The sequence below is a fragment of the Aedes albopictus genome, chromosome 1 (assembly GCF_035046485.1).
Source record: "Aedes albopictus strain Foshan chromosome 1, AalbF5, whole genome shotgun sequence".
Lineage (NCBI taxonomy): Eukaryota > Metazoa > Arthropoda > Insecta > Diptera > Culicidae > Aedes > Aedes albopictus.
The window spans coordinates 27,947,348-27,971,836 of NC_085136.1; the positions used below are offsets into that span (position 1 = coordinate 27,947,348).

A 24,489-nucleotide genomic window follows, 5' to 3' on the forward strand; every position below is an offset into this window, starting at 1 on the left:
TAAATTTTAATTTTATTTTAAATTTTAATTTTAATTTTAATTTTAATTTTAATTTTAATTTTAATTTTAATTTTAATTTTAATTTTAATTTTAATTTTAATTTTAATTTTAATTTTAATTTTAATTTTAATTTTAATTTTAATTTTAATTTTAATTTTAATTTTAATTTTAATTTTAATTTTAATTTTAATTTTAATTTTAATTTTAATTTTAATTTTAATTTTAATTTTAATTTTAATTTTAATTTTAATTTTAATTTTAATTTTAATTTTAATTTTAATTTTAATTTTAATTTTAATTTTAATTTTAATTTTAATTTTAATTTTAATTTTAATTTTAATTTTAATTTTAATTTTAATTTTAATTTTAATTTTAATTTTAATTTTAATTTTAATTTTAATTTTAATTTTAATTTTAATTTTAATTTTAATTTTAATTTTAATTTTAATTTTAATTTTAATTTTAATTTTAATTTTAATTTTAATTTTAATTTTAATTTTAATTTTAATTTTAATTTTAATTTTAATTTTAATTTTAATTTTAATTTTAATTTTAATTTTAATTTTAATTTTAATTTTAATTTTAATTTTAATTTTAATTTTAATTTTAATTTTAATTTTAATTTTAATTTTAATTTTAATTTTAATTTTAATTTTAATTTTAATTTTAATTTTAATTTTAATTTTAATTTTAATTTTAATTTTAATTTTAATTTTAATTTTAATTTTAATTTTAATTTTAATTTTAATTTTAATTTTAATTTTAATTTTAATTTTAATTTTAATTTTAATTTTAATTTTAATTTTAATTTTAATTTTAATTTTAATTTTAATTTTAATTTTAATTTTAATTTTAATTTTAATTTTAATTTTAATTTTAATTTTAATTTTAATTTTAATTTTAATTTTAATTTTAATTTTAATTTTAATTTTAATTTTAATTTTAATTTTAATGTTAATGTTAATTTTAATTTTAATTTTAATTTTAATTTTAATTTTAATTTTAATTTTAATTTTAATTTTAATTTTAATTTTAATTTTAATTTTAATTTTAATTTTAATTTTAATTTTAATTTTAATTTTAATTTTAATTTTAATTTTAATTTTAATTTTAATTTTAATTTTAATTTTAATTTTAATTTTAATTTTAATTTTAATTTTAATTTTAATTTTAATTTTAATTTTAATTTTAATTTTAATTTTAATTTTAATTTTAATTTTAATTTTAATTTTAATTTTAATTTTAATTTTAATTTTAATTTTAATTTTAATTTGAATTTGAATTTGAATTTGAATTTGAATTTGAATTTGAATTTGAATTTGAATTTGAATTTGAATTTGAATTTGAATTTGAATTTGAATTTGAATTTGAATTTGAATTTGAATTTGAATTTGAATTTGAATTTGAATTTGAATTTGAATTTGAATTTGAATTTGAATTTGAATTTGAATTTGAATTTGAATTTGAATTTGAATTTGAATTTGAATTTGAATTTGAATTTGATTTTGAATTTGAATTTGAATTTGAATTTGAATTTGAATTTGAATTTGAATTTGAATTTGAATTTGAATTTGAATTTGAATTTGAATTTGAATTTGAATTTGAATTTGAATTTGAATTTGAATTTGAATTTGAATTTGAATTTGAATTTGAATTTGAATTTGAATTTGAATTTGAATTTGAATTTGAATTTGAATTTGAATTTGAATTTGAATTTGAATTTGAATTTGAATTTGAATTTGAATTTGAATTTGAATTTGAATTTGAATTTGAATTTAAATTTAAATTTAAATTTAAATTTAAATTTTAATTTTAATTTTAATTTTAATTTTAATTTTAATTTTAATTTTAATTTCAATTTTAATTTTAATTTTAATTTTAATTTTAATTTTAATTTTAATTTTAATTTTAATTTTAATTTTAATTTTAATTTTAATTTTAATTTTAATTTTAATTTTAATTTTAATTTTAATTTTAATTTTAATTTTAATTTTAATTTTAATTTTAATTTTAATTTTAATTTTAATTTTAATTTTAATTTTAATTTTAATTTTAATTTTAATTTTAATTTTAATTTTAATTTTAATTTTAATTTTAATTTTAATTTTAATTTTAATTTTAATTTTAATTTTAATTTTAATTTTAATTTTAACTTTAATTTTAATTTTAATTTTAATTTTAATTTTAATTTTAATTTTAATTTTAATTTTAATTTTAATTTTAATTTTAATTTTAATTTTAATTTTAATTTTAATTTTAATTTTAATTTTAATTTTAATTTTAATTTTAATTTTAATTTTAATTTTAATTTTAATTTTAATTTTAATTTTAATTTTAATTTTAATTTTAATTTTAATTTTAATTTTAATTTTAATTTTAATTTTAATTTTAATTTTAATTTTAATTTTAATTTTAATTTTAATTTTAATTTTAATTTTAATTTTAATTTTAATTTTAATTTTAATTTTAATTTTAATTTTAATTTTAATTTTAATTTTAATTTTAATTTTAATTTTAATTTTAATTTTAATTTTAATTTTAATTTTAATTTTAATTTTAATTTTAATTTTAATTTTAATTTTAATTTTAATTTTAATTTTAATTTTAATTTTAATTTTAATTTTAATTTTAATTTTAATTTTAATTTTAATTTTAATTTTAATTTTAATTTTAATTTTAATTTTAATTTTAATTTTAATTTTAATTTTAATTTTAATTTTAATTTTAATTTTAATTTTAATTTTAATTTTAATTTTAATTTTAATTTTAATTTTAATTTTAATTTTAATTTTAATTTTAATTTTAATTTTAATTTTAATTTTAATTTTAATTTTAATTTTAATTTTAATTTTGATTTTAATTTTAATTTTAATTTTAATTTTAATTTTAATTTTAATTTTAATTTTAATTTTAATTTTAATTTTAATTTTAATTTTAATTTTAATTTTAATTTTAATTTTAATTTTAATTTTAATTTTAATTTTAATTTTAATTTTAATTTTAATTTTAATTTTAATTTTAATTTTAATTTTAATTTTAATTTTAATTTTAATTTTAATTTTAATTTTAATTTTAATTTTAATTTCAATTTTAATTTTAATTTTAATTTTAATTTTAATTTTAATGGATTTATTTTTCAGATTTTTCGATTATTTATCAAAAGATTTCTTCAGAAATTTCTCCATAGATTTCTTCATTCATGCCTCCTTAGTTCATTGTCTGTATTTTTTTTACAGTTTCCATCAAGAATTTTTGAATGGTTTAACACTTTTTTTTAGTTAAATTCTGCTGAAATTCATCTGAGAATTATGCAGATCTTTCTGTGAGCATAGCTCCATAGATTTAGTCGGTAATTCCTCCAGAAAATTCCACCATAGATTTTTCTGGGACAATTCCAGTGATTTATTTGAGAATTGCTGCACAGATCCCTTCAAGAATTTCCCAAAAAAAATCTTTGATAATTCTTCACAAATGTCTCCGAAAATTTATTTAAAGATTTCTAAGAGAATTACTACAGAGATTCCTTCTTTCAGTTTTCCAGATATTCTTTTGCCTAGGAATTGTTCCGTTAATTCCGCAAACGATTTTTTTTTAAATTCGTTTGAAGATTATTTTGAAAATTTGATTCCGTCTTAAATTTTCTCTCAAATTACTAAGTTCTTTTTTCTGCAGAGATAGCTTAGGAAACTATACTAGAGAACCCTACTCGGTCGGATCCAGCAAGTATTTCAAAAGATCTTTCAAAGATTCATTTTTTTAGCCACACAGATTCTTTCAAAAAAATTTCCGGAGATTTTTTGAGAATAGATTCACAGTTTTCTGCCGTTTTTTTTACACAAATTTCTTAGTCTACTTTTCAACAGATAAGTATGTACATTTCATCCAATATTCCATCGAAAATGTATTCCGAGGTTTATTCAGAATTTTCCAGCAATTCCTCCAGATTTTTCTGGAGAGTTTTCTTTGTTCAATGCCTCCAATTTCCAAGAATTTCTTCAAGAGTTTTCCAAGTTTTTTTTTTGTTTTTCCACAAATTTCTTTGGGAACGTATCTATAGATTTCTTCGTTGACATATCTAGATATTCTTCCAGAGATTCCTATGGAAACATTTTTAGTATTTTTTTTTATACTTCGTTCACAAATACCGTCGGGAGTTTTCCCACAAATTACTTCGTTTATTTCTTCAAGGATTATTTTTAGAATTTTTTGATTATTTTGATAATTTATCCATTGTTTTTTCATGATTTTCTGAAGAGATTATTTTAGTCATTCATTCAGGGATCAATTTGAGAATTGCTACACCGATTTTTTCAGATCAGAAGATTCTATCAACAACATTGTTTTGTGCAATCCTCCAAAAATTCATTCGGGATTTTTTCAATCCTGAAGAAATTCCACAGAATTGTTTCAGAGATTCCTTGATCAATTTATCCAGAGGTTCCTCAAGCCTTTCTCCAAAGGTTTCTTTATTCATTTCTCCATAGATTCTTCCTGGAATTCCTTAAGAGATTCCTAAGAAAATTCTTTCGAGATTCTTTCGGGAATATCTCCAGAGACAATTACAAAATTTCGTACACAAGTTTTCAGTTGAGACGGAATTGTTCACCTTATATTTATGCATAGAAAATTCCATGCCTGGATCGCTCAAGAAACCGATGTTCTTTGATCGAAGTACGCAGTTGCGAAGAATTCCAATTTCAAATGATAGTTACTTTAGCAAGTTTTTGCCAGAAATCGAGGATTTTTCTTGATTACTTCAGCGATTAATTTGATCATTTTCGCTTATATTCTTTGAAAAATTGCATTCTGGTATTTCTATGGAAATTTTTCCAATGATTATGTCGATATTACGCCTAAAAATTTCGTTCGGAATTTTTTCCACAAATTCCTATATTTCATTCTTTTTAAATTTTTTTAGAGATTAATTTCAAACACTTCATCGAAAATTAATCCTGGGTTTTATGGGTTTCCTTCACATTTGGTGGGAATTTCTCAAGAAATTTATTTAAGAATTGCTCCACAGTTTCCTTCGAGATATTAACAACACAATTGATTTGTTCAATCCTCCAGTAATTGGTTCAGTAATATTTATAGAAATGCAGGGATTCCTTAGAAAATTTATCCACAGATTCCCTTAAGAATTCCCCAAGAATATTCGGTGTTCAATCAAATTTCTCCAGAGATTCTGAAGAAAATTCCACCAGAGATTTTCCGGGAACTACTCTAAAGTCTCATTCAAGAATTACTCCATTGATGAAATCTTCAAACAGTAAAAAAATGTTAATTGCTCCACAAATGTCTTCGAAAATTTATTCGAAACTAGCTGTCCCGGCGAACTTTGTCTTGCATCGCACTCTAGATTATTATCATATCGGTTGTGTTGATTTTCTTCCCAGCTCATAAAAAAACAGTACTTTATCAATTTTCTTACTTTTTCAGTTAATTTTCGTAACTAAACTATTTCTGCTTATAAACACAGCCACCCTGAAAGCAAATCGAACGGTTCAAAAATCATGCTCATCGGTTCATCCGTTCGTGAGTTTTGCTGCCTCAAAGGAACTTCAAACTCATTTTTATATATAAAGATAGATACTTCCTTCAGAGATTCATTCGTTAAATTTTTCAGATATTCTTTTGAGAATATCTCCTGAATTAGTTTCGAAAATTCCTCAGGAAATTCTTTGAAAAATGCCGTCCGGATTTTTCTCACAATCAACTTCGGTCTTTCCGCCAGAGAGTATTTTAATAATTTCTTCAATTGGCATTAGCTGACGCTCACTCCGCTGAACTATTGTACGTTTTGGAGTCATAATCACCCCTATGCACGACTAGGGTTGATAAATTAATCAGATTTGCTCCAAGGAGTAAGTATTGGGAACTACGAAGCAAATTACCACAGTTGATCATGTGCGCGAAGGACCGATTTTTTTAACGTGGGGAAGCATAGGAAGTCAATTTTAAATGCTACTGAAAAATTTAACTCATTATTTAATTAAAAACTGATTGATGTACGGGTTAAGAAACTTCGATGTCTACCGAATCAGTGCATTATTAAAATAAAAACAATCAACATGCCATGCTCAAAAGTTTGCTAGTTGAATTTCTCATCTCGTGCATCAACCCGTTTTTAATTAAATGTTGTTTAGAATTTTTTAGAAGTATTTTAAAATCGACTTTCTATGCTTCCCCATGTTAACAAAAAAACGATGCTTCACGAATACGGTAAACTTTTGCCAGGTGGCAGCAGCGTACCTTCGAACTCTCGAATTGTCATCTTGCGACACAAAAGTCAGATTAGTTAAATAATTTAAAAAAAAAAAATCAAAATAGCTCCAAGAAGTTCCATGAGATCTGACATTGTACACTGATAAAATTATCCATATTGGTTATATGTGTTAGATTTTTGCAATTAGTTTTCACCAATACAAGACATATTCAACACACATACTGCTGGATTTTTTTACGTTTCAAAAATATGTGTGAGCGATATATAGTTTGTTATACATCCTTTCAAGCATTATAAATCATTTGAAATAATTTGTATTTGCTTCAGTTTTATGAATATTTTATATTTCTCAGCCCACATCAATACTTTCGAATGCAAAAAAGATTTAAAATCACTTATCACACATATATTTATTGGCCATCGAGACCAGAATTGAATTTAACTACAACAAATAAACTCAGAAACACATTAGCACCAATCCTTCGGTTTCGAGCTCGTCGGCAGACTGGCAGAATTTTTCTCCTCAAAATTATCATCGAGTTATTTGGGCAATTCTTGGAATTTCTTCGGGAGCACCTGAAAAAAATGTTAATAGAAACATGCAACATAAGTATTCCAATACAGCAAGGTCACATAAAGCCATCAATTACTTTTTCGATATAGTTTTCCATTAAGAGGTTTGGATGGATCCTCCGTGGCCCATAGTAGCTCCAGGGTTTCCTGGAGAAATTGCTTCGAAGCCAACGAGAATTCCAGTTCGTAACGGTCTGACGCTACCTAAGAATATATAATAATAAAATTATATTTCAATTAGAAGCTAGAAACGTTATTCGGAAGTAGATTTACTCACCTGTTCGTCTCAGAGAAGCTCACGTGTTTAGCTATGTTGCTGTTGGAATCAAAACAAATTTCAAAAACTACTTCAATAAATTAATCAAAATTGCTCCAATGAGTTCCCTTTGAACTGGGATATTACAACAATATTAACCCTAAAAGGGATACCTTCAAGGCCTCAGTTTCGTCACCTCGCTGAGTGTGTTCCATCAAAGACGAGATCTGAAAGGCGCCTGGGGTCCAATGGACACCAGGCATCCCTTTTAGGGTTAAACATGAATAAATTAATCAAAATTGCTTCAAGGAGTCTTCTAAGAACTGTGATCTTACAACAACAATTCATACACATAAATAAAATCTCAAAATAAATTAAATAAATTTATCAGAATCACACCAAGGAGTTTCCTAAGAACTGTGATCTTACGACAACAATTCTTAGCGTAAATAAAATCTCAAAATAATTTAAATAAATTTATCAGAATCACACCAAGGTGTTTCCTAAGAACTGTGATCTTACGACAACAATTCTTAACGTAAATAAAATCTCAAAATAATTCAAATAAATTTATCAAAATCATACTAAGGAGTTCCCTAAGAACTGTGATCTTACGACAACAATTCTTAACGTAAATAAAATCTCAAAATAATTCAAATAAATTTATCAAAATCATACTAAGGAGTTCCCTAAGAACTGTGATCTTACGACAACAATTCTTAACGTAAATAAAATCTCAAAATAATTCAAATAAATTTATCAAAATCACACCAAGGAGTTTCTTAAGAACTGTGATTTTACGACGAAAATATTCAACATGAATGAAGTTTAAAAAAATATTTCAATCAATTAATCACAATTGCTCATTACAACAATATTAAATATGAATAAATTAATCAAAATTACTTCAAGGAGTTTTCTATGAACTGTTATCTTACAACAACAATTCTTAACATAAATAAAATCTCAAAATAATTTAAATAAATTTATCAGAATCACACCATGGAGTTTCCTAAGAACTGTGATCTTACGACAACAATTCTTAACTTAAATAAATTTTAAAAATAATTTAAATAAATTAATGAAAATGGCTTCAATGAGTTGTATAAAAATTATGATCAAAAGATTACAATTTCCAATACATTTCAAATTTGACAAATATTGTTAAACAAAATGAACAAAATTTCTCCAAAGAGATCCATAAGAATTGCGATCTTGCGATATAAATTCTTAACGCAAGTCGAATTTGAAAAAAAAATATAATTAAGCAATCAATACGAAGTCAAGATTTCTCCAGGAAGTTCCATATAAATGGTGATCAAAAGGCTCTAACTCTTATCACAATTCAAATTCAATACATGTCAAAATTTCAAACAAGTTTTAAATATAGCAATCATAATCGCTCCAAGGAGATCCATAAGAATTATGATTTGGTGGAAACCGTTTCTTAAAACAAGTAAAATTTAAAAATAATCCTTTTAACGCATTCAGAATTGCATCCAGAGTTCCGTAAGAAGAGATGAAAAATTACTTAAATACCTCTTACTTGTTGGACTATACGTTGCTCCGATGAACCCACGCTAAGTGATGAATGCTTCTCCACCCACTGGAACCGCAATTGGTTTCTGTCCCCGTGGATGTTGAGTCGCAGTCGCTGACCTCTCCGTGGTTCTGTGCAGAATATTATTTTCGGCTGTCGGTCTTACAGCATCAGTGCTATTTTAATATATATTTGGTGTATTTCGTTATTCATGCGATTCCACCAAATGCCGTTTTGATTTCTCACAAAGACACTCTCTACAGCCACTTTCACTTAATAGGTAACATCATTATCACACCATTTCACTACTCATATTTTTTTTTTCAATTTTTCTTTCTTCTCCTTTTTTTATTTCTTTGAGCACTTCCACAGTTTTTAATGAAGGGCTTTTTTTGCCTCCCATTGCATGAATTTCTATATTGTGAAGCCAGCACAATGATACACTACCCCCAGGGAGTCGAGAAAATTTTCCCGACCGGACCATAGCCGTAACCATTAGGCGAATTGAAGACCCAACTACACAACTAATCACGGTTTCCATCTCCGGAAGAAGCGCAAACACTTATATCAATGGAATACCTGCAGCATAGAAACGCGTGTAAACCTCCGGATACAGAGGGTTCGCGAAACGGTTCTTCTTCATCGCTTCCATCTGCCAAACATTTTCCAGCCTCCAACTGCCGGAAGAACACGGAAAATGCGGTTTCGGTGGGTTAATGTTGTACCCGTAATGACTCCACCGACACGACGCGAGAAAACGACAATCAATTCCGGCGATGATTCTGGTCCCGGCGACAGTAAGACTAGAACAAACCGGACGCGCAACTCTTTTTATTTTCTCGACCGACGGACCCGATTTTTATTTACAACTGATGCTTTGTTGCTTTTTTGACTGCCTTTTCTGCAACTGTCAACGATGCGCGAAAAAATCGAACACTCAGCATAATTTCGGGGTTATGATTTATGCTTTCCGAAATTTTTCGATGAGCAACATACCTAACAAATGCCTAACAGTGTCGAACGCCTAACTTCCTCCGTGCTGGGGATAAGCTGTCGAAAAGCATCGAAAGCGATGAAAAGAGATGCTTGGCTAGAACGCAACGGCTCAACGGCGAAAAGGAAGAGTCAACTATGCTGATTAGTGTTGAGTCCGCTCGTGTGCTACTCGTATGGGAGCTTGATTGAATAAAGCGAGGATGGGTGAAAACGTATTCGTTGTCGAAAGCAAATCGCATCATTTCGCGAATGTTTTCATCAAATAGCAAGCTTGCTGAGCACTTTCAAGCTTTTGTAGCATTTTCTGAATCTCCGGCGGTTTCTCGTTGTCCCTTTCCAGCACGCGATTGAGCCGCCGGGCATCTAGACAGACTCGAACATCTCCTGACTTCTTCGCTGTTACCACCAGAGGGTTTATGAAGGCGGTCGGTTCTCTGGAAATGACTCCCCACTCTTCCATCTTCTTGATTTGTGACCGCACTCTATCCATATACCAGAATGGGATCGGGTATTGTTTCTGGACAAATCCGGTGTCGTCCTTCACACGTATCTCGTGTTCGTATTGGTGTGACCGTCCTGGTCTATCCGAAAAGATATCGTCGAATTCCATCAGTAATTCCTTTAACTGCAAATCGTCCGACTCGGTCAATTCTAGCTCGCCAAACACAGGTGATGAAGCTCCAAATTTATCTGTTCGGTCATCTGTTGCTAATTCTACTTCAACCGCATTCACCGCGATAGACTCGTTTGTGCCCGTACCGCTACCTTGGAATGGCAAGATCAAAGTTTTCCCGTCGATCTGGATTTTGAGTTCACGGGATTCAAACTCGAGCTGTGCTTTGAGATAGTGAAGCGTGTCCATCCCGCAAAGATCAACGGATTACAGAGCTCTTCAACCACGATCAGAGCTACGTCGAAGTATTCTACTTGTACTTGAACCGGTATGAAAACTTGGCTGGAAACTGTTTTCTTTTTTCTTCCAAAAGCACCGTGTATTGTCGTCCTTTGCACAGGGAGCTCCCCAAGGTAAGCACCTCGTGTCTTCAGTTCGCGGTACAAAGCTCCATCTATACAGCTAAGTTCGCTACCACTGTCGATCAAAGCTGGTTTGGTCAAGCCATCCACCTGAACTGCTATTAGCGGGGACCTCTCGACAGGGTTACCAGCGTGGTAGCTCTCGGTCTGCTCATACAACAGCTCCTCCGAATCGACAAATATGTTGGCTACGGTCATCCTCGCTTTCATCCAGGATTTCAGCAGTAGTCGCTCTCACGGCACGATTGTTCACGCCGCTTTGTGGATTTTCGTGGTTTCTCCCATTATCCGCTGAATTCCTCCAATTTCTGGGCCCTGCAGATTCTACGGTGTGTCTTCCTTCTACACGTGGTCTTCCAAAGGAATTGGCAGGATTTCTTTGGCAGCTATTGATAAGATAATCTTCCGTCTGTAGCAGTGTAAAGGCGCTTTTAATATCCACGCAAGTGGCTAACTTGGTAGCAACATCTTGCGAGAAATGTTGGCTAATGTGGAATACTAGCTCAACTTCTGGGGGTGCTGTGCTCAAATGGCGGGCTTTGGCCACAAGTCCGAGGAAGTATTCTGCCATTTGTGATGGGTCTCGTCGTCTGTAGTTGCCATGCATGAGCTCGTCTCGAACTAATCTTTGGGTCCTTTGACCCCAAAATTGCTGAAGAAAGTGGTTGTGGAAGTAGTCGTAGTTGATGAAAAGGTAACTAAAACCTCTAGCCCAAACCCGAGCATCCCCTCTCAAACAGGACATCACAAATTGGATCTTGTATCTTGGATCAACGCCAGAAGAAAGGACGTACTGCTCTACTTCCTGAAGAAATTCGATCGGATGCTGTACTTCGATATCGCCATTGAATGTAGGCTTTGTAATGTCATAGCCTCTCCTCGTTCCATTTTCGCTACCCGGATAAAAACTAACTATAGGGTGTATGGTGAAAACCATTCCTGCACCATACATTGTACCAGCTACAATAAAGTGTATTGTAATGAAATGGTTCGCTATACTATACATTTACATTGGATTTTTATGTACCAATATCACAGAGAACAGACATTTAAGCTCGAACAAAAATACGTCGAAATCGTGTGTAAAGGATTTAAGTGTACCTCAACGCCACCAACGGAGACTGCCCCACATATAAAGTCGATTTGACCACACGATGGCAGTGTTCATCGTTAAACTACACTAACCCACAAAGCGACACTAGCGCCAAACGGCCAAAAACGGCGAGCACTGGTAACAAAAATGACAACACAACAATGTAAGTAATGGGACGCTAGCGCCACGCAACGGGAGCATAACCACATACTTTAAAATGACCGTTACAAAGTTTTACACAAGGTAGAAAGCAAAGATAGACGTCTGTTCTCTGTGCCAATATATTATACTGTTTTTCTTACGTTTGAACCATTCACTTTTCCGAAACATAATTTTTCCGTGAATTTTTAATTATTTATTCAGTTTAAGATTTTTTCCGTGCTTTGTTTTGTTGATGTTTGTGACTTTTTTGATGCAAAGGAAAGGAAAGAGAAAAAAGTGAATAAGTTGAAACCACAGAGAACAGACGTCTATCTTCGCTTTCTGCCTTGTGTAAAACTTTGTAACGGTCATATCAGAGTATGTGGTTATGCTCCCGTTGCGCGGCGCTAGCGTCTCATCACATTGTTGTGTTGTCAAATTTGTTTTCAGTGCTCGCCGTTTTTGGCCGTTTGGCGCTCGTGTCGCTTTGTGGGCTAGTGTATTTTAACGATGAACACTGCCATCGTGGGGTCAAACCGACTTTATGTGTGGGGCAGTCCCCGTTGGTGGCGTTGAGGTACACTTAAATCCTTTACACACGATTTCGACGTATTCTTGTTCGAGCTTAAATGTCTGTTTTCTGTGTTGAAACATCAATTTAAAGTCAATAACATGTTTAAATCAGTGGTAAACCAGATGTCCTAAGAACTGCAGATCCAAGCAGGGGTCCAAGAGATATGGCGGGCTAGGTGTGTAGAGTGCGATGAGAGAAATACGAATGTAGGCCAACCCGGAAAGATGCAGCTCAGATCTCGGGTCAGATTACCGTAAATCAGTGGATGAGTTCAACACTATTCTTTCTGTATTTGCATTTAGGGGAGTTTCTCCTCTTCTCTCATGTGAACTTGCCTTCGACCTAGGGGCAAGACACTGTGCAAACGAGAGTAACTCTGAGAAATTCGGAGTGACTCTTTTCACCCATTTTCACCAATGATCGACGAAATTTGTTGAAAAACACCCCTAAACTGCGAGAAAAGCGAGATATCGGGCAATATTGTTTTGATTTTGCGATAAATCAGGCAACACTTAAGTATAAACGGGAGCAATCCGGAGAAATTCTGAGCAACTCTGTGAAGAAAAATGTACTCTCCAGCACAGTGTCTTGCCCCAAGCCTTCGACCACAATCGAATCAAATGCGATTGACAAACTTTATCTTTGACGTAGAGCCATCTTTAATATATGGACTGGACTGAACACAGAAATGACTTCTAATATAGGTTCGTCTGTGGGTTCGCTTTTTAATCTAACTTATATTTGAATCAAGCTTGACAGTTATCTCATGAGTTGTTATGTATTTCAAACTTTAGTCAAACTGGTGCCTCAATATTGCAATAACGGTTAAGCACGCTGTAATGATACTTATGTATCTTGTCACCCACTTCATGCAACTACATTAGTGGTCTAATAACACTTAGCGCGCTCGGCATAGTTCCATCATGCTGCTCAAAGTGTTGCCACAAATAATGCTTAGTTTGCAAAACCCGGTTATCTGGCTGGTGGGGCATGGGAGACCAAGCTTCAACTGTTAATGTAATCAGAGACTACTCAGACTTAGACGTGGGCGATCCTATATATGAAGGGTTATCCATAACGCTCTGGAGAATTCCCAAAGCGCATTCTAATAAGTCTAATAAGCCTAAGATTCCATTAACAGGAGGAAAATGTCAAGATAATATAACAATACATGGTTTATGTAATGTAAAGCAATACAACATAACAAAAGAGAACCATTCCAAAACCATTTGATTAAATGTATAATCAGTAGTGAAATTACAATTAAAAACAATTTATTTACGGTACGTTTTATTGTTTGAAACCATTCATGTACCATACAATGTACGGTATATTTAAACCCACGTATCAGTATTTTGAACAATTCATTAACAATAAAATGTATGGTTTTGCAAAAAAATATATATGGAGAAAAATATTTTTTTATATTGTTACGATACTTAACAACCCGTATAGCACAGACAAACAGACGTAACACTCTGATAATTCACATCGTACACCGATTTAACGGTCTTTTTCAAAATTTGATAGTTGGCCAACTGCCCAACCGTGGCGCTCGCATCGGTTTTGTTCGAGTTTGACGTTTGCTCACTACCGCCACCTAGTTGGTGGTCGGCCAAACATAGGCCTTTTAGCATTAGGCGAATATGTTTTCGTGACTATGATTTGAATCGAAAAATGTTCGAAGTGTTACGTCTGTTTGTCTGTGCGTATAGTATATTGTAAAAATCTTATTTACAGTTCACGGTATGGGTGTCTACATTACATCTTATTGTTTTTGTATTTTTATTTTCACAGTGGTGTCTATTGTAAAAATATGGTTCTAACTAGTACTGTTACAATACAACGTTCGGTTTTTCTACTGTATTTTTTATTCGGGTACCCGAACGGGCAACCCCGTACGAAAGGTCCACCTGCCTGGATCCTCCACGAGATGTAGGCTGCGTTTCGTAGTTGTTGCCTGGCCAAAAAGAAATATTAGCACCGGTTACGGAATACGTGGAGCTTGGCATACAGTTTCCCGGCCAACTCGGTGGATGTTGGACCCGATCGTCTTGTTGGAATGGATTGCTTTCCCTGGGCCGATGCCATCCTCCTGGTGTGGGTGGACGTGGTGTGGGTTGACGATAATTCCAGCTCAAAAGTTGAGACTGTTCCATTGCAGTAATCCTATTTCCGAATCCTTCAAGAGTTTTGGTTATTTCACCAAGGGCTTGCAAAATTTGGGGTTGATCGGGTAGTGCCGACTGGTCTCTTTGTGCGTCCTGTTGTTCGTCGACGAAGTGTACTCTTGGAGCTGATGAGCCCACCCCATCCGGAATGTTTAGGAATGGATTCACGCCCGTCCTGTCTTCCGGTATATTCAGCTCAAGAACGGACGAGCTCGCCAAACTTGCAGCACCCATCGATTCGCGAAATTCGTCAGCCTCTGCTGACTCATTGACGCCCAGATTTTGCGCAGCAGTGCCGGAATTTCCTAAAGTTGGTATAGAAGGCCTTGGGACAAGTCTCGATAGTGGACAGCTGTACTGGTTTGGCTCCATGGCTGTCGATGACCAAACATTGGGCGCAACTTGCAATCGTTGATCAAGTCCCCAGTCGGAAATATCTGCAATACTATCGCTGTTCCTTGGCCCAGACATTGCGAAAGTTTGCGACGTGATCCTTGGACAGGCTTTCGCAAGCCTTGTATGTTCTCATGCAATCTTCGGATCCGCAGGAAAATTTTGTTGCCCAGTGTCCCAAGAAACACACATGTTATATAAAAGTTACGACAGCGCAAGTTTCGGTTGTATAGAAGTTTATTTTACGTTATTTCAACACAATGTTAAAATTACGTAAAATAAACTTCTATACAACCAAAACTTGCGCTGTCGTAACTCTATTATAACATGTGTGTTGCTTGGGGTATCAAATGTGTGGTGCTCTATACTTGAGCAGACACAACAAGCTCGAACAATGCAGTATCACGTTGGGTTGAAACAAAAGAGTGTTTCTCGATCACCACACAGCGCGTGGATCAGTTATGCTGGTAATTTATACTGCCGGCTTTGGGATTGTATCCCGGTTGAGCCCCCACGTTATAACGGGAAAACGCCTTTCTTCTCACGAAATGCAAATTAACACGGTTAGCAGGTCCAAGTAACAAAACTACTGATTATTATTACGCGTGATACGAAAGAATTACATCGAATAACAAAGGATTATCTAATTACGACCGGCTAGGCCGCGAGGAAGCCCACTGCTCTTGGCGAGTCCTCAACCACACTAAACTCTATCGTGCTGCTCGGTATTCTCCCAACTCCTTTCCTCATTAGAACCAGGGTTGAAGTTCGGTGGGTTACAACACAAAAGTCGATTTTTTATGATGCCGATCGAAACCAATGCCGGTGACATGCACAAAACATTCTTAGCATCGGCTGCACTCGGCTACTGCAATCGAACTGAGAGTGGAAATGAGGGGAAATACTAAAACGCAAAATCAAACTTTCCTGATTTCCCTAAATTTTTTCATCAATATATTGATGTCGTCTGGGGGGCGCTAAAAAATCGAAAATTTCAGTCAGGTGAAAAAAATATTGATGAGAATTATCTATACATATAAAAATGCAGTGGCATACGTGGGACCACGCATAACTTGCGAACGGAAGGTCCGATTTTGGTCGTCTTAGTTTTGTTCTGTTAGTTTTCACCCAAGGAAGGTTTATGAGGCAAAAAACATGAAAAAATTTAGATTTTATGAAAATTGACCTTTCATACATTTTGACCGGGGACTTGGTCTTGGCTAGAAACTTGAAACGTCAAAAAACGTAGTAGGCAAGACAAAGTTTGCCGGGTTCAGCTAGTTGATAATAAAAGTATTGTCAATACGTCTGTCATCTGGGGCCCGCTTTTGATGCCGATCGAAACAAATGACGATGACTAGCACGAAACCTTGCTTCGCTTCGGTGGCTCTCGGACTAGCGTAATTGAGATGAGACGAGAAATGAGGGGAAATATTGAATTTTCTTTAATATTCCTTGAGCGGCCCCCAGGCGACATCAATATATTGTTGCTTTGAAGAAACACATCAATATATTGATGCCGAGTGAAGGCGACATCAATATATTAATGGAAATATTGAGGGAAATCAGAAAAGTTTGATTTCGTGTTTCAATATTTCCCCTCACTTCCACTCTCAGTTCGATTGCAGTAGCCGAGTGCAGCCGATGCGAGGTATGTTTTGTGCATGTCGCCGGCATTTGTTTCGATTGGCATCATAAAAAAAAAATCGACTTTTGTGTGAACGACTCAGTGTGGATGACCCGGGTCGGTCTCGGTGAAAACGTTGTCAAGAATTATCGTCAAAAAAAAATATTTACAATATTTCTGTCGTCTGGGGTCCGCATGCAAATTCTTGAGTAAATCCTTAAGCATTCTTCCAGCATTGCTTTCAAGTGGACCCCACACAAGCATCAATACTTCATCAATATCGGTTCTTTTTGTCGAAATTTTCATCAAATCTTCAGCTTAATCGAAAGATTTTTCTAAAACATATAGGAAAACCCATGAGTTTGACAAAAATTCTGACAAAAAGTACCGATATTGATGAAGTATTGATGCTCGTGTGGGGTCCGCTTAAGAAATTATTTTGGCAAATCTATAATGAATTCAACTAGCGATTCTTTTAAGAATTAGTCATAAAATTTCTTCAGGAATCGTGGCGATAATTTCTTGAAGACTACTCTCGGCAGTGCGTTTCTTCTTTCGTTTCTTTTCCCATAACTTCATCTGACAAATTATTTCAAATTAAAAGTTTCCAAGGACACTACCGGCTAACTTGCCGAATGATTTTTTAGGGGAATTGCCGAAAGAAGTTTCAAATAAACTGCGTTGAATTTTGTGAGAATTCCTGAAAACTTATTTGTTAATTTTTGAAGAAATTACCAGAGAATAGACATACGTAATGCCTGAAGTTCATAGGCACAATATGTGTTGAAAAATGGACAAATTGAGTGGAAAAATTGCGAAAAAATCCACGTAGTTCTGGTGGGGTTTGAACCCACGTCTCCCCAAGTTCGTTAGACAGGGCGCGTTAACCAACTTCGCCTCAGAACAAATAACAACTCTGTGAAGTAGAAAGCGAACCTGAATCCAACGCCCACCTCACCCCACGTTCTTTCCTCGCAATTCACCATCTCTTCCGGTTCTTAGATGTCCACTTGGATTGGAAACAGTCTCGACTCTAAAAACAAATATACTATATTAACAATATAGGTCACTTCGTGTTTTCACATACAACGGCATGGAGACGCCGTTTACGAATGATTACAGCACCACCTGTTGTCAGAAAAAGTCAATAATTCTATTTTGATCAATTTTTGTTTACCGTGCAAGGAGACATTTCTGAGAAAAATATGATAGGGGTGTCAAAGTTTTTTGTTCCAAAATAATCGATTAATAAATAATCGATTTACAATATTGAGCATTGCAAGGATTTCGCGATGATCCTGCAAATGTTCAATCTATGAGAGAACAATGTTCACACATCCTACAACAAAGGAAACAGAGCGTAAACAAACCGATTAGTTGAAACACCACCATCATAATAGTGGTAATCACGTTCAAATGTATGCGTGACATTTTTGTAGATGTAGTTGTGAAACTGTGAGAAAACACTGCACTCTTACCCCGGAACGTTCGGGGTTTTATAATTATTTATCCGTTTTTTTTCAATTTGATTGGGTAATATTTTCTTATGCAATAGCCTTTGAATTGGCGTACATTTTTGTGTAAGGAAAAATTCGCGCTAGTGTTCGTGCGTTGAAATGTTTCTTATCTTTATACGCCATCATAGAGCAATGAAGTAATCTTTCTCTGTGGTTGTGAAATACGATGTTTGGTATGCAGAAAATTCATGCACACATTTGCGTGCATCCTCCCTAGGCAAAGACAACTTGTTGTTTACATTTTATCGACAGAAAAAAAAATCTGTTTATTTATTTAATTGAACAGCTTTTGCTGCATTCTGCAGCAGTGGAATCCAACTTTGAAGTGCCATAGGCACAGAGCATTTGTGGGGTGTGAATTAAAGGTTGGTTCAACAAGTGAATCTGGCGAAGTGAAAATTGAACAGTGATGAAGAACAATTCGGCTAGCTGCTGCTTTGGTGCGGTTGCCTTCGTCGTACGCAAAACGAGAAAAAAAATTTAACTCGTAAGTGGGGCGAAATTGAGACGTGAAATTTCGCGTAAGTATTCGATTTCCAGTGCTATAGGGGCTGATAATTGATAGTCTACATCTTTTTGCTTCCATCTGATGAGCCATTGGCAAAGGTAATTTGGAATATCTGTAATTTTTGGCTTTTTCTCGTCTGATATAACGGGAATTCGTGCATATGACGAATTGTAGATTTCTATCCTATGCAAGAAAACTTGGTTTGTATGAGATATGTAGGTATTGGCAATGTTAGAATAATGTTTCTACTCGGAGTCAGCGGATTGTTAATTTCAGTATGTTACAATTATCTTGCTCAGAACCAAATATACTATATTAACAATATAGGTCACATCGTGTTTTCACATACAACGGCATGGAGACGCCGTTTACGAATGATTACAGCACCACCTGTTGTCAGAAAAAGTCAATAATTCTATTTTGATAAATTTTTGTTTACCGTGCAAGGAGACATTTCTGAGAAAAATATGATAGGGGTGTCAAAGTTTTTTGTTCGAAAATAATCGATTAATAAATAATCGATTTACAATATTGAGCATTGCAAGGATTTTGCGATGATCCTGCAAATGTTCAATCTATGAGAGAACAATGTTCACACATCCTACAACAAAGGAAACAGAGCGTAAACCAACCGATTAGTTGAAACACCACCCCAAAATGCGCACCCACTGCTAAATTACTGTAGCGGCGACTGCAACCAATGAATGTATGCTGAAACCGGTGCGAACATTTTGTGGTGGGACAATTTTGTTTGCCTGTGCGTCGTATTAGGCGCAAGATCGTCAATATACACAAACAAAATAATATTGCGCATTTAGTTCACCACTGGACTGCGCACTCAGTCTTTATAAGTACGAAAACGTTAATAAAAGTGCGCGATTGCATCAAATCCAGTTGATGTCTGCAGCGCACAATTTCTTTGATTTATGCTGAATAAGTACTCTGAACACACCGAGTTGATTTGTTGCAATCGCGCACTTTAACCCTTTATAAGGCCGAGAGAACCAGGCATGGAATCCACTCGTTCTACATTGGAATATAAAGTACATGTGGTGTAATGAACAAAAAAGTTTTTATTTTCAAAAAATTCGATGGTCGATTTTGTATGAAAAAAATTGGTCTAAATTTCAACTTTTTGTCAACAAAGTTTATAATGTTGTTATTTTGTGATGCGTTAATCAATCATGCTGATTTTTTGACAGGTTATTGCCCTAGTATTCATGAGTTACTTGTGTGGATTTGAACTCGATTGGTCAATTATTTTGTACGTTATGGCAATTTTAGTACATGTCCATTTATTATAGTACATTTTTTCAAAAGGCTGAGTTTCTAAAAGTAATGAAGCAATCAAGTTGAAATTTTGTCCACAAATAAAAGGAACATAGGCCTTTTATTCCCCATCATTCGATTTTCAATTCGCTCACCATAACAGAATTTCGAGCTTATAAACCTTCATGCACTCAAAAATGGATGTTTTTGGAGAGACATTTTGTTCTAAAAAAGCCCATTCATATTTGTTATGGCTCAAAAAAATCATGAGTGGTCACAAAGGCCCAGTGTGTCCATCATTTAAAACAGAAGTTGTAAAAATTTTCTAAACGAACAGAAAAAAATATGTGTATAAGGTGGCAATATAGTTGCCACTGCCTTATAAAGGGTTAATTTACGTTTTCGCACTCATGAAAACTCGTGCGATAGTCCAGTGGTGAACCAAATGCGCTATATTTCATTAGATGACATCTACGAATACATCTGTAGAAGAATTTGAATGCTCCCTCATTGTAACGTCACCGAAATCGTTTTACTTCGAAATTTAAAATTTTCACCCTCAAAATCAACTTACATTTTGCCCTGGTGGTTGCTATTTTCCTTTGACAATGGCTTTGAATATCATCTTTCTTAATGTCCACGCTGACATACATACATAGGATTGGATAGCTTACAAAAATCCGGAAGATCACCAACCAAATGCACGTCAAATTTCTTGTGGCAGAGTGCAAGACATTGAATCCAAGGGTGCACAAGCTAACGGACAGATGCACGAACTTAATAATATCAACGTTTGAGCGTTCCGTGCTTACAAAAAATGAGCTCCGGGACCGGACCTGAGAATAGAACCCGTTAAATTTAATTTCGATTAGTTTCGTTGTTCTTCCGAAGTGAACTGTGAGTTTATTCGAATACTGGATGTGTGAACATTGTGCTGTCAAAGATTGAACATTTACACGATCGTCGCGAAATCCTTGCCAAGCTCATTATTTTTAAATATACAGTAATGGACTTCTGGGTGAACTTCAGTTAGTAAAAATATTCTAGCAAATTCGCCTGCTGCAGAGTGATAATCCTCCATAAATTTAGTCAGGCATTTCTTCAGATATTCCTTCTGAATTCCTTCTGATTTTCCAACGGAAAATCCTTTTCAGTTTTCTCTTTTTCTTTGCTAACCGAAAAAATACGTTGTTGTTTATCCGTTGCTAACCGTCGTTAATCGCGTCTAACTACACCTGCGGCTATTATTATTATTATTATTTATTAAAGACACTTTACCACGAGAAAAGGATTTGTCATTCCCCTTGGTTTCCTTCTAGTTTTTTTTTTATGAGATTCATTCAGGAGCTCTTTTTGAAATTCCTCCATTTTTTTCTTAAATTTCTCCAGAGGTTCCTTCGAGGAACCCCCAGGAGTTCCTACTGAAATTACTCCAGCAATTTCTTCTGAAGTTCCTTCAAGAATTAATTCTTGGAATCCTCTAGAATTTTCTTCTAGGATTCGTCAAGAAGTTCTTTATAGGATTTCCTTATAGGAGTTTCTTGGAGTTTTTCTTGGATTTCTGCAGAAGCTCAGCTCCTTCAACGATTCCCTCAGGATTTCCGGAGTTCCTTCTGGAATTCCTCCAAAATTTTCCAAGAACGACCAGGAGTAGGAGTTGTTTCAAGGATTTATCCAAGAGTTCCTTTAGAAATTCCCCCTTCTGGGAATTATAACCGGGATTTCTACCAGTATTCCTCTAAAGGTTCCTTCTGGAATTCACTCCGTCCTTTAAGGGTTTCCACCGAGTCTTCTGGGATTTTTCAAGGAATTTCTTTTGAAATTTCGGAGAAATTCCGAAGTTACTTTGTAAATCTCCAACGCGATTTTATATGAACAATTTAATTAATATTTTTCGAGGGATCTTTCCAGGATTCCTCCAGAAGTTCCCTCTTTGAAGTATCAGAAATCCTCCAGGAATTATTTTTGTGATTCCTTCCGAGATTTCAATAAATTTGGAATGTTTTCAGAAGTACTTTTTTTCGGGATTCCCAGAAGGAATAAGTGAATACTAGATTTGTATTAATGAGTTGGTTTTTTTGTATGGTGAGATGCTAAACTTTCCGTTTCTGCATTGAAACGGTGCAAACTCATGGGTATTATGATTCTTAGCCCAGTTTGATGCTGCTTGAGCAAAACTTTGGGGAAATATGTTGTTGAAGTTGCATTATATGAGAATACAACAACACAGTTACCCAAAGTTTTGCTCAAACAGCATCAAATCACACAAGCAGTCATAAAACCCTTGCTTTTTGTTACCATTATAGCAGTTACCATTTTATTGCAGTAACGGAGAACTTACTTTGTCATTATACAAATCATTATACTACAAATCTAGTACTTCACTGATTGCGTTTTATTCATGGAGATATGTAATCCCAGAAAAAAAATGTTGGAGGATGGAGGAGGAGCGCTGGAACGCTTTCCCTGAGTAATCCCGAAAGGAGTTCCTAAAATAATTCCAGAATAATTTCTAGGAGGAATCCCCCAAGAGCTTCAGGAGGAATCTTGGAGAAAAAAAAATCCAAGGTGCAATTCTTAAAGGGATCAAGGAAATTCTTGGGTAATTTCCGGAGAAAATACCGTTCATAACTCGCTAACGGAAAGTTCGATTTGAGTCGTCTGTGTTTTAGTCTGTTATGAACGTTTATCAGTTTAAATTTACTTCTCATCTGCAACTTCGCATGTCACACGAGTCGCGACTTCAATTTGGTGCAGCGACGACAGGGCCGGATCTAAGGGGGGGCCGGGGGGCCCGGGCCCCGGGCCCCCACATTTTTGGGGCCCCCACAAAAACCTTTTTTGCTTGCTAACATTAGCTTTATTTTTCATATTGCTCAAGTACTGTTCGAAAACAAGGAAAAACATTTTTGGTCATCTCTCAGAAGGGCCTCCACATCCGCTCGGGCCCCGGGCCCCCACAATCCTTAATCCGGGCCTGAGCGACGATAATATACGCCAGAAATTGTTCAAGAAGAGAGAACAAAATTTCGACACTGATTCTTCATTAGGGCCTAACTGACATTTTCGATTTCTCTTCATCGATCCTCTCTTTTTGTTTTTACAGAAAGTATATTAAGTTTTCCGAAGATTTTTTGGTTGAAATGCGAAGACGGCGACTACATCTTGCTCTAGAAACAAAAAGAATAACGATTTTGTTTGTTTTGATCAAGTTATTATCGAAAGAGAAAGTCGAGGAAGAGAAATCGATCAAGTCAGTTAGGCCCTTAAGAAAAATCATTGTCGATTTGTTCTAATTTGAGTAGTTGAAAAAAAAAAATCGATTAATGTTTAATCGATTATTTCAGAAGAAATGGACATCCCCACCATGCAATGACAGTTCGACAGAATAAACGTCATTCGGATAGCGCATGCATTTAGTGTGTAGTAGTACCTCTTCTGACGCTTGGTGGCGCCACATTCACTTAAAAGGTGTCGCCAAAAAATCGTAAGAGTGACCTATATTGTTAATATAGTATATTTGCTAAAAATAACATGCTTTCACTGTTGTTCGTAGGCACGCTCAGGGAGTGTTGGAAGTGGACATCTAAGGACCGAAGAAGATGGTGAATTGCGAGGAAAGAACGTGGGGTGAGGTGGGCGTTGGATTCAGATTTGCTTTCTACTTCACAGAGTTGTTATTTGTTCTGTGGCGAAGTTGGTTGACGTGCCCTGTCTAACGAACTTGGGGAGACGTGGGTTCAAACCCCACCAGAACTACGTGGATTTTTTCGCATTTTTTCCACTCAATTTGTCCATTTTTCAACACATATTGTGCCTACGAACTTTAGGCATTACGTATGTCTAACATACCATTTAGGTTGGTTATCCGAAAAACAACAACATTCGTGTTGTACCAGAGAATGCCTAACAAATTGCCAGAGGAAACCATGAACGGAATCTCCGAAGGGTTTCCCTGAAAATCTCTTGAGGATTTCCCTGAGAAATTCCTTCGAGGATTTTGGCAATTATAGGAATTCATCCAGAAACTCGCTTAGTATTTAGTTTATTCAGAATTATCTTCAGAAATTTTACAGGCAATTCTTCTAAAAATATTTGTCAAATATGTATCGTAAAAAAAAAAATAAATAATGTTGGTCGATTAAGATTTAGTCATATTATCGTTTGTCAAAGCGAAAAAACCTTCAATCTCATTTGAAATTATGAATTTTTAAAGTATGATAGTCCTCTCAACTCACCTGCGCTCGATCGTACTTCAGCCGTTTCCAGATGGTGTTACGTGCCGATACCGGCTCGCCCGGATGGTGATGTTGATGCTGGCAGAGCCCATCGACGACGCCGTTGTAGTTCGGATTGGTAAACGTCAGCACGTCACTTCCGCTGCGGGACGTTTTCCTAGCCTGTTTCCGTTTGGAATTCACAATCAGCACTGGTCGGTCGGGTCGGTCACAAGCCAAGGCGAGGGCGCACAAGAGGGCGATTCATTGAATGATTTGTTTTGGTTTCGAGGGACACATTAAGAGCAACAGGCAGAAGAACGGAGAAGGACACACAGAGAAAACCAGAATGC

The 24,489-nt window shown here is 33.8% G+C and overlaps 1 protein-coding gene across 5 annotated transcripts in view; it reads right to left on the reverse strand.

Annotated features, from left to right (window-relative positions):
- The window catches only part of LOC109428422 (low-density lipoprotein receptor-related protein 4), a 121,461-nt gene that overhangs the window by 15,352 nt on the left and 81,620 nt on the right, over positions 1 to 24,489 (reverse strand). For 4 of the 5 annotated variants that reach the window (XM_019704175.3, XM_029855821.2, XM_029855820.2 and 1 more), the window contains exon 9: positions 24,158 to 24,348. In XM_019704175.3, coding sequence (XP_019559720.3) covers positions 24,158 to 24,348 — 191 coding nt within the window. Of the gene's footprint in view, positions 1 to 24,157; positions 24,349 to 24,489 lie in introns of those variants that run through there. The other variant, XM_029855822.2, reaches the window with a different exon arrangement.